The sequence below is a fragment of the Pelobates fuscus genome, chromosome 8 (genome assembly GCF_036172605.1).
Source record: "Pelobates fuscus isolate aPelFus1 chromosome 8, aPelFus1.pri, whole genome shotgun sequence".
NCBI lineage: Eukaryota > Metazoa > Chordata > Amphibia > Anura > Pelobatidae > Pelobates > Pelobates fuscus.
The window spans coordinates 102,140,286-102,149,870 of record NC_086324.1 but is presented as its reverse complement, the minus strand read 5'-3'; the positions used below and the strand labels follow the sequence as shown (position 1 = coordinate 102,149,870).

The 9,585-nt window shown below is 40.5% G+C and overlaps 1 protein-coding gene across 1 annotated transcript in view; it reads left to right on the top strand.

Moving 5' to 3' along the window:
• The first annotated feature begins 399 nt into the window (after positions 1-399).
• Positions 400-9,585, top strand: part of DNAJB11 (DnaJ heat shock protein family (Hsp40) member B11) — a 31,972-nt gene continuing 22,786 nt past the window's right edge. Inside the window, exons 1-4 of the mRNA XM_063428820.1 lie at positions 400-608; positions 1,796-1,952; positions 2,723-2,820; positions 6,044-6,176. Of these exons, the coding sequence (XP_063284890.1) occupies positions 538-608; positions 1,796-1,952; positions 2,723-2,820; positions 6,044-6,176 (459 nt within the window). The 5' untranslated portion in view covers positions 400-537. The remainder of the gene's footprint in view (positions 609-1,795; positions 1,953-2,722; positions 2,821-6,043; positions 6,177-9,585) is intronic.

Genomic DNA, 9,585 nt, shown 5'->3' with positions numbered 1-9,585 from the left:
ACGTCACTTCCGGTGCGGCCGCGTCCCGGAAGTGACGAGGGGTATGTCTTTTTCACGGGGTATGTCTTTTTGATAGAACACCACCATGATAGAACACTGGGTTGGGAAATTTGATAAAACAGTTTCCTGCCTGTCTAAGTACCACGTGACATCAAGTAGTCACATGATTCCTGTGACATCACAGGTCATTTGGCAGGATAGGAACTACACGCAACCTCAGAAATAGAGCAAAGACTCTGGAAGCAAGCGATTGGCTGCGTGAGCAGGAACCTAAGTCTGCCATGTCTTCGTCAATGATTGGACAAAAATACCCGGAAATGAGAAGTGACAGCGTGCGAGAGAACGAATCGCGAGCTGGCTGAATGCCGACGTTTTAGCGTGTGATTGGCTGCGCTGGTTCCAAAGCATTCTATCCAAGTGTTACTGTGAGACCTGTCATTGGTGAAGCGAGGAGGAAACGGGTGCACGGCGTGAAGCCGGTTACATGAGGGAGAAATAATTATTAATTATTGGGGTGGACAGCACCAAGTTTGAGCCATGAGGTTCCGCCGTGTATCCGTTAGCCTATGTCTTCTGTTCGTGTACTTGGCTGATATGGCTATGGGAGGGTAAGAATCTGTTTATTGAAATGACAGCAAGCAGTGAGCTATGGTATGACTGCATATTGTATAACTAGAAACACTGAAACCTAAGCAATCTTAGGTTTGGGAATTTGAATCATTATTGTGTAACTTGGTAAACCCTACATATTATGAGTGTAGATCAGGGGTAGGCAACATTCGGCACTCCCAGTTCTTGTGGACTACATATCCATTAATGCTCTGAGAGCCACAATGCTGGCAAAGCATCATGGGGGATGTAGTCCACAGCATCTGGAGTGCAACGTTGCCTACCCCTGGTGTAGATCACAGAACAGTTGGTAACGTAGCAATTACATTTCTGGATATACTTGAATACATTGACATTTATAGATCCCCAGCTGTTTCAGACAAACCCCCACTATGATATTCTGCCAGTATTACATTGAAACTGAGTTTGTATTTATTGCAATGTACATTTTATAAGGTGTGAATGGCTGGCCACTGTTTTAACCAGAAACATATTGTTTATTTATGGAACTTTGTAAAGCAATCATACTGTATATCTTTACAAAGTAGATGAATGCAAATTCATGTGCGCACATGAATACTGTTGGGCATGAAGTAAAATTCACATGCTTCCAAGGGCATGTAACAGGTTCCTCCTATATGTTCCTTGAATCATATATTCAGCATGTGGCTATAGTATACTGCCAGACAGCACAAGTCTTGTCCTTCAAGTCAGCATGTGGAAGTCATGATTGTCTAGGAAAATGTGATTCAGGTGGCAGCTCTAGTTGCTAGATGGAGAAAGTTTTGGATTCACTTTTATACCAGAGACTAGATCAAATGAAGGTCCATTGCATTGACTGGTAAAATTGTATGCGGATTGCAACATCTCTTTACCATTTGGGTGCTGTATACATATTCTCTCTCAATGAAATTAGAATCTATAAATATCTTCTCTTGACGGCAATTAATTTGCCTATTATGTACTGTAATGTTTTAAACATGAGATTAGTTTCAGGGACAGGTTAGTTATTGGCTAGTTTATTTTCACATAATTCCCTTGATCAAACTGGTTACATTAGAGCACCTACCAAATTCTCACCCATGGAAACCTTTAACATTTGCTCATGAGCACTGAATCATGCCTATTTTTTTCTTCACCTTCTGTGTACTTTGTGTATATTCAAGCAGCTTTCTTTTCTTTCTAGTCGAGACTTTTATAAAATCTTGGGTGTATCACCAGGAGCTACTGTAAAAGAAATTAAGAAGGCATATCGCAAACTTGCATTGCAGCTGCATCCAGATCGAAATCCTGATGACCCTCAAGCACAAGATAAATTTCAAGATTTAGGTGCAGCCTATGAGGTTTGTATATAATAGTATTTCTTAAACTACTTGTTCAGAACCCAAAATGAACAACGCCACTCTGCACAAATCAGAATCTCCTCATAGAAATGCATTGGATCAATGATCTCTTTGAGGTACATTCAGCATCTCCATGCAGAGCATTGTGCAGCACTGACCCAGGAAGCACCTCTGTTCGCCATCTGAGTGGCTGCCAGTAGAGGTGTTCCTAGACCATTATGTAAACACTGCCTTTTGTCTAAAAAGGTAATGTTTACATTAAAAAGCAGGCAGTAGGCACCAGAACAACTACATTACGCTGTAGTTTATCTGGTGATTATAGTGTCCCTTTAAATCAGGGGTGCCCAAAAGGTAGATCCCCAGATATTTTAAAACTACAGCTTCCATAATGCTTGCCATTCTTAAGAAATTATAAGGGCATGCAAAGCATCATTGGAGTTGTAGTTCTACAACATCTGGGGATCTACCTTTTGGACACCCCTGATTTAAGCAATGTCAGAAAAGTATTAATACAAATATCAAGTGCCACCATCATCAATTCTATTTCTTTTATATTTGAAACTCCAACCACTAATCAGTGATTTGAAGTTGTCATGGTGGTTGGAATCTGAATGTGAGATGTTTCAGCTTGATATACTGAGATATTTGTAATTGTGTACTGAGGGCTAGTTGCCCCCCCCCCCCCCCCCAACAAATGACATTGGCATCCCAGAACTGCGGGCACATATTGTGTTTGTATATTATTTACAATTGCTTATCCATGTTCTCAGGTGCTTTCTGATGAAGAAAAAAGAAAACAGTATGATGCATATGGAGAGGAAGGTCTGAAAGATGGTCATCAAAGCTCCCATGGAGATGTATTTTCTCAGTAAGAATTATTATTTTTTTCAAACTGTTGATTGGTCTTTTGAACTGGAGCTCATTGTCGCAGTTAGAAACTGTAGAGCTTTTGAAATAAGCGAGTGTGTGTTAGACTTCTACACAAATCTATTTTAGCTGGTACAAAGCAAACAATGCCTTTTAATCCGCGCCCGAATGAATTGATCCGTTTAAGAGTTGCCTGTGTAATACTATACAATGAATCCCCTCAGGAAAGGATTGTATACTGCTTTTCTACGAGGAAATCCTAATGCGAGCGCGGCCGTTGATGTCTCCCACTTAAGTCTCCCACTCCGGCTGATGAGGGGGCGGAGGCGGACCCGACCCAGTGCGGAGGGACAGAAGGGTTTTTACAGGGAGCTGTTGTGCGCTGGAAAGCAACTGACAAAACTTTGAATCGTCAGCACGGTGCCTCAAGCTTCTGGTTCAGGATTAGTTTGTTGGCCCTCTAGACCAGGGGTGCCCAAAAGGTAGATCCACAGATGTTTTAACACTACAGCTTCCATGATGCTTTGTCATAGTTCTACAACATCTGGGGATCTAGCTTTTGGGCACCCCAGCTTTAGACCTTTTGTACGTTGCAGTTTGGGGGAGTTACACTAACGAGTGAGGCATGTCATGAGCTATTTAATCCCCTCTGCAGAACACCTCAGTGCTCAGTTATGCGCCTACAGTTCTGGAGTTAACTAGTCCTGTTATCCCTTGTCTTATTGATTCCTTGTATTCTGACCCCTGGCTGTTATTTCCGTTGAACCTCCGTTAGCTGGAAGCAATCCTCTCGTGGCCAACACCTCAGACGGAAAGACAACACCTCAGATACAGAGTATCGGAAATTAATCTGCCTGCAATTTACCCAAGAATATATATTCGCTCCCCTCATTCACTGCCAAGAAAAGCAAAGTAATTTAGAATCCCATGGCACAAAGGCATTTGACATGTTGAAGAAACAGTTTACTGCTGCCCCCACCTTGCATCTGCCTGACCTTGAACAACCTTTCTTCTTTGAAGTAGATGCCTATGATGTGGCAACAAGAGCAATTTTACCACAAAGTGAAAAAGAAACCCGACGCATTGCATCCCATCACCTTCTATTCCAAGAGTTTATCGAACGCTGAACTTAACTATGACCTGGGCGACAAGGAGTTATTTGTCATCAAAAGAGTGTTAGAAGAATAGAGACACTTTTTGGATATGGCTAAGCATTAGGTGACCATCTATATGGATCACAAAAACTTAGAATATTTACGTACCACAAAAATGCTTAACCCATGTCAATCTCTATGGGCTTTTATTTTCGCCACATTCTTTTTTCATGTATCCTACCGCCCCAGAAAACATAACAAGAAAGCATATCGCCTTTTGCGACTGCATTCATTGGATTCCCCTAAAGTCAAGTGAGCAGAAACCATCTTACAAGATCACCACTTCTATGGAATAACAGCGCATTTTCTTAAAGAAATTAAAGATGCCACTCTGTCTACTCTACCACTCACACCTGAGGGATATCCTTTTGCACATATTTTTCGTGGCCCTCTTGATTTAAAGACGTAAAACCTGTCCCGTTTGTACTCGCACTAAAGGAACTAACACCAAATCAGTTCCTTTAACTGTGGAGTCATATCCACTTATAGTTGACCTACCCAACTCCAATGTTAATGACTCCATAATGGTGGTAGTTGATCGCCTAATGAAAAATGGCTCACTTCATACCCACAAAAGGGTATCTACCGCAAAAGAAAATGCCACTCGCTATCATAATGAAATATTCAGACTTCATAGTATACCATAAATATATCTAATCAAACTGAGATGTGCAATTCACCTATCAATTCTGGAAGGCTTTCTGTCAAACTTTGCATATCTCTTTCTATCAGCATATCATACTCCGTCCAATGGACAAACGGAGCGGTCTAATCAAACCTTAGAGACCTCTCTACGCTGCTATACCACATATCTAAAATCACTAGAAGGATCTTCAAGTGACTGCAGAGTTCGATCATAACAGACAATGTGATTATACCCATACATCACCCATTTTCCTGAATTACGATTTTTTTCCTTCATCTTTTCCTGGTCTGCCAACGCTCACCCCAGTTCCTATTTTTTTTTCAACCCAGTTGCTGCTTCTTTCACGTGGGCTTCGACGTGCACAAAAAGCCTTGGAAGATGGTCAGCTAACCTACATACCTTATGCCAACCGCAGACGACAACCAGCACCTTTATACACCATTGATCAAAAAGTTATACTTTCTATTAAGTACCATAACTTAACCTAACCCTTGAAAAAGTTATAACATAAGTACATTGGCCATTTTCGTATAAGCAAGATCCTGTCTTTATTGGTGGTGAGATTGGAACTTCTCAGTTCGTACCATATCCACCCTACATTCCATGTATCGGTGCCAAAACTGCTTGGTCCGCTTGCTGTGATCTCCCTGCTCAGAGGTCGGCGTGTCGGCGTTCAGTGGAGTCTCCGACCTCTTCGCCTTCCCAATGTTTCAGATTGCTCCCCAAATCGTGGTTTGTCGTCACATCTACTTTTCACATCCAGATATTGGAGTCCTGTTTGCCGGCATAGAACTGAGTCCCTGGACTTTCTAGACAATTTGCATGCCACATACGCCGGGCGTTATGGAGAAAGGGGCGGAGCAGTTTGGGGCAGTCAAACTAATGAGGAAGGAGGTGCATTCCACTCCCTATTTAATTATTTTTGCAGCACATCTCAGTGCTCAGTTGTGTGCCTACACTTTTTGAGTTCACTAGTCCTGTTATCCCTTTACTTACTGATTCCTGGACTTCTGACCCTGCCTGTTCATTCACTTTAGAACTTTTGCTGCCTGTACTGACCTTACCTTCTACCTGACCACGTCTTTGGATTCTCCTTTACTATACTTCACTACTGGTATTCTGCATATTGGGTTCTCCTGCTCCAAACTCATGACATTAGGATGTCAGATGGACAAACTTATAAAAAATGTATTTCTGTATAATATATAATATATAATTAAAAGGATTATAAACTGTTATAAAAGCATTCATTATCCGTTAGTTACCTTTGCATGTTGATGTAAGGCAACTTTTATCCATTACAAGTGCCTACATGTATTTTAAAGTCCGGTTACTGAACATGTAAATGAAACGTGTCTCAGTTGGTACATGTAACCCATGTTGTGCTTTAAAGTGAAATAATGATGTTTTGTTACTTTGTGTAGCTTCTTTGGAGACTTTGGGTTCATGTTTGGAGGGAATCCTCGCCAGCAGGACAGAAATATTCCGCGAGGCAGTGACATTGTTATTGATTTAGAAGTGACACTGGAAGAAGTATATTCTGGAAACTTTGTAGAAGTAAGTAAAATGCACAAGGTTAAAAAGAGAATAAATATTTAGGTGTCTTTTTAGCATCTTGTTGACATTTTAATTTAACCTTTTGCCTATTTTTAAATGCTTATGTTAAAAATGAAATTGCTCCATACCTTTTTACTTTGCAGGAACATATTATCATATTATTTCACTTTTCAGAGTGTATCCAGCTGATTGGCAGCAAGGCAGTTTTATATGAAGTCAGTGCAGGGTCCTAGTTCCTAATTTACTTGTCCAATTGAGTTAGTGTTTGCAGGTTGCAATGAGTCACTGTTAGCACATGTGTACTCCCTGAATTGGATAAAATAGCATGTATCCAGAAAGATGCATGCCAGTTTATCTTCCTTTAGTTGCATTCTGCTTTATCCTTTTTAACTCTGGGTTATATTACATAAGTTGGTGTTTAATACAAAACATGTTAAAAACGTTTTAACACTTCCTATTATAATGTGCGTGATTTTGGATCTGGTATAGTTGGCTTGAGCATTTTTTCTAGTTGTGCTGTGTTTTACCTTAGCACAGTTAAACCGCCAGATTCAATAGGTCAAATTACTAAATAGTATATATCAACACTAAGTATATATTTTGTTACAGCAGCAATACAGTTTTTTCTTTTTTTTTGTTTGTTTTTTTATAAATGACTCTTTAATATCATTGTAATTATAGTACTTACCACTCGAAGGATCATTCCAAGCATTATAACCACTACATAAATTCTACATACAACAGGTGGAGCATCTGTAGCTTATCTCTATAGCGAAATAAGAGTGCAATAAAGTCTGTATAATATAACATGTATCAGTAGTATTACTCACAAACCTGGAGCCAAATTCACACATATGGCTCTCATGGAAAGCGCAGTGGGACTCTTTTATAGGGGTTAGCAGATGTTCTGAGTAGAAATAGGCATTGATACTTCTTTTCAATGAAGATCCTTTATTCGGTATAAGTTATAAAACAAAATATAAAATGCAATAAAAAGGTATTGTGAGAGTCCAATCGGTCTCTTGCTTATGCCTAAAAAGTTCTCTGGTAGTCCAAAAGTCATTTCGTCTTCCTCAGTCAGTGTGGTGTCCAGAGTCTCCCTTGCGTCTTTTTAAAGCTTGCCGGTGTTCTATCAAATTTCCCTACTCGTGATAGAACAGTCTCTTCCGGGTGGTATCTTCTGTTTGAACGCATTGTGCTTTCCACTCTGGGCGTACTTCCTGGTCGCACCTCTTGTGTCATTGGAGTGCATGGATTGTGATATAGTGGTAAAGAAAACACCAAAAAAGTGGCATAGCTTTATAGTGATAATAAAAGCACCTTTTAAAAAGAGTGACTATATTGTATATACTGGTTTATTCCTCCAACTTAAATATAAAAAACTATGGAGACCTTCTTAAGATTCATAGTAGCCCCATTTAAAAGAAAAACATATATTTTAAAAAAAAAAACTGTATTAAAAAAAGTGGCATAGCTCAAAGTCCTGATTTAGACCATGTGGGACCATGGTGTTGAAGTTCGAAATAAATTTCAGGGGGCGGTGCCGAGCCGCCATGCTGGCTGGCCACATGGAAGATCGGCTCTCGCAATTTAAGAGCCTTTTGATTCATTTAAGCAGCCTAGCTCGGCATCAAGCGTTAAGGAATGACCGCCCACATAAGCAAGGGGCCCTGGCCTGGGTACCGAGCCACATCTTGTGCTTTACCCCCTCGTGACAAATGTTCAGTCGACCACGGCCTGTTCGGGTGGTGAGTGGGGCGGACGGCCGCTGCACTGCTATCCTGCCTGTCAGTTACTGGTCGGACATTTTGATCGGCGAGGTGATTGCCATGCTCCCCCTCACTTGGCCGGTGGGGTCATCCCTGTCCACCCTGGGACTCTAACAATGCCTGAAAACTTTGGAGGTCTCACTTGCCTTACAAGATGGCAATGAAGCCTGCTCTGTTATGTCATTAATCTGTACTTTCTGTCTCGCGCTTTTATATTATTTTGCCTGAGGTTACATTTAATCTACGCATCGAAGCCTCTCACTCTAATTAATCTAACTTCTCTGCAACATGCATGCATTCTCTTTTAGACCACATTAGGTTACCAGCACGAGGCTTACTCAGCTTGCTATAGCCTATACTGTTTGAATGTTTATCATTTTATTTAATTTGTCTTGACCTTCTTAAAACTTGGCTAACTAACATCTGCTCATTCAACCTAGACGTACTTGACTAGCATGTTATAATCTATACATACATATCTAATTCCCCTATGAAGATTACTCAGTTAAGCTTGTTTATGTATAACAAAAAATGTGCAACTACTCATGCCACTGTATATCTTTATATACGCTGTTGTGGAGTTTGATGTTCTGTACCTATCTGCACATAAAAAAAACCAAAAAAAAATAATAAATACATTTCATTTTTTCAATCCCTATCTTTCTGTTGTAATCTCCCACTCTAGTCTATTTTTACTAGTTTTAAAGGACAAAAGAGACCTCTGGGGTTTTTAATTTAAAACATCTTAAAATGATTGACATTGCACATTGTTGCATAGTTTGTTGTCTATAACAATTCCCAAGTCCTTTTCGTGTGTTGTTATCCCTAATTTGCTTCCATTAAGGGTATACTTTGCTTGTGCATTCTTTACGCCGAAGTGCCCAGTACCCCAGCCTATCTAAATCCCTCTGCAGGAAGGTAATATATTGCTCACAAAGGTTACTGATTGCACAAGGTTTGATTTCCTGTTGGTAATTATAAGGCATTTGATTTGATTAGGTAGCTACTTGCTATTGATTGCTGTTTAAATTAGCTATTGTTTGCAAATAAGCAGAGGCCTACCCAGGTGTTAAACATTCCTAGTGGGTGGTGATTTTAGGAGTATATAAGGGATGTTGTCATTAGCTTGGCTAATATAGCTTGGTTGCTTCTAAGTGTGTGTGGTTGGAGATATTCTGGAGATAAACTGGAGGTAATCTGAGGTATTCAGGAGGATTTGTTTCGCGTTCCACTTTTTGGAGGTTTGGTTGTTGTCTAATCTGTAGACAGTTCTCGATCTTGCGGCAGGAGATTGTATTTTTGAAGTCTGAGATTTGTAAATTATCTGGTAAACAAACTCAGGCTGGAACTGCTGCAAAGCCACTGCCACAGAGACATACTAGGAATGGCAGATGGATTACTGTAGGATCTGGTAGACTTAGAGTTGTGGATAAAAGGCATATTGCACAGTCTGTTGCTCTACATAATTCATTTTCTGCACTTTCAGAGTGTAATGGTGTCATGGAGACGGGCACTATGGGTAGTGGTGTTGTGCAGAGAGGCACTGAGGCTAGTGGTGTTGTGCAGAGAGGCAGAGAGGCACTGAGGCTAGTGGTGTTGTGCAGAGAGGCAGAGAGGCACTGAGGCTAGTGGTGTTGTGC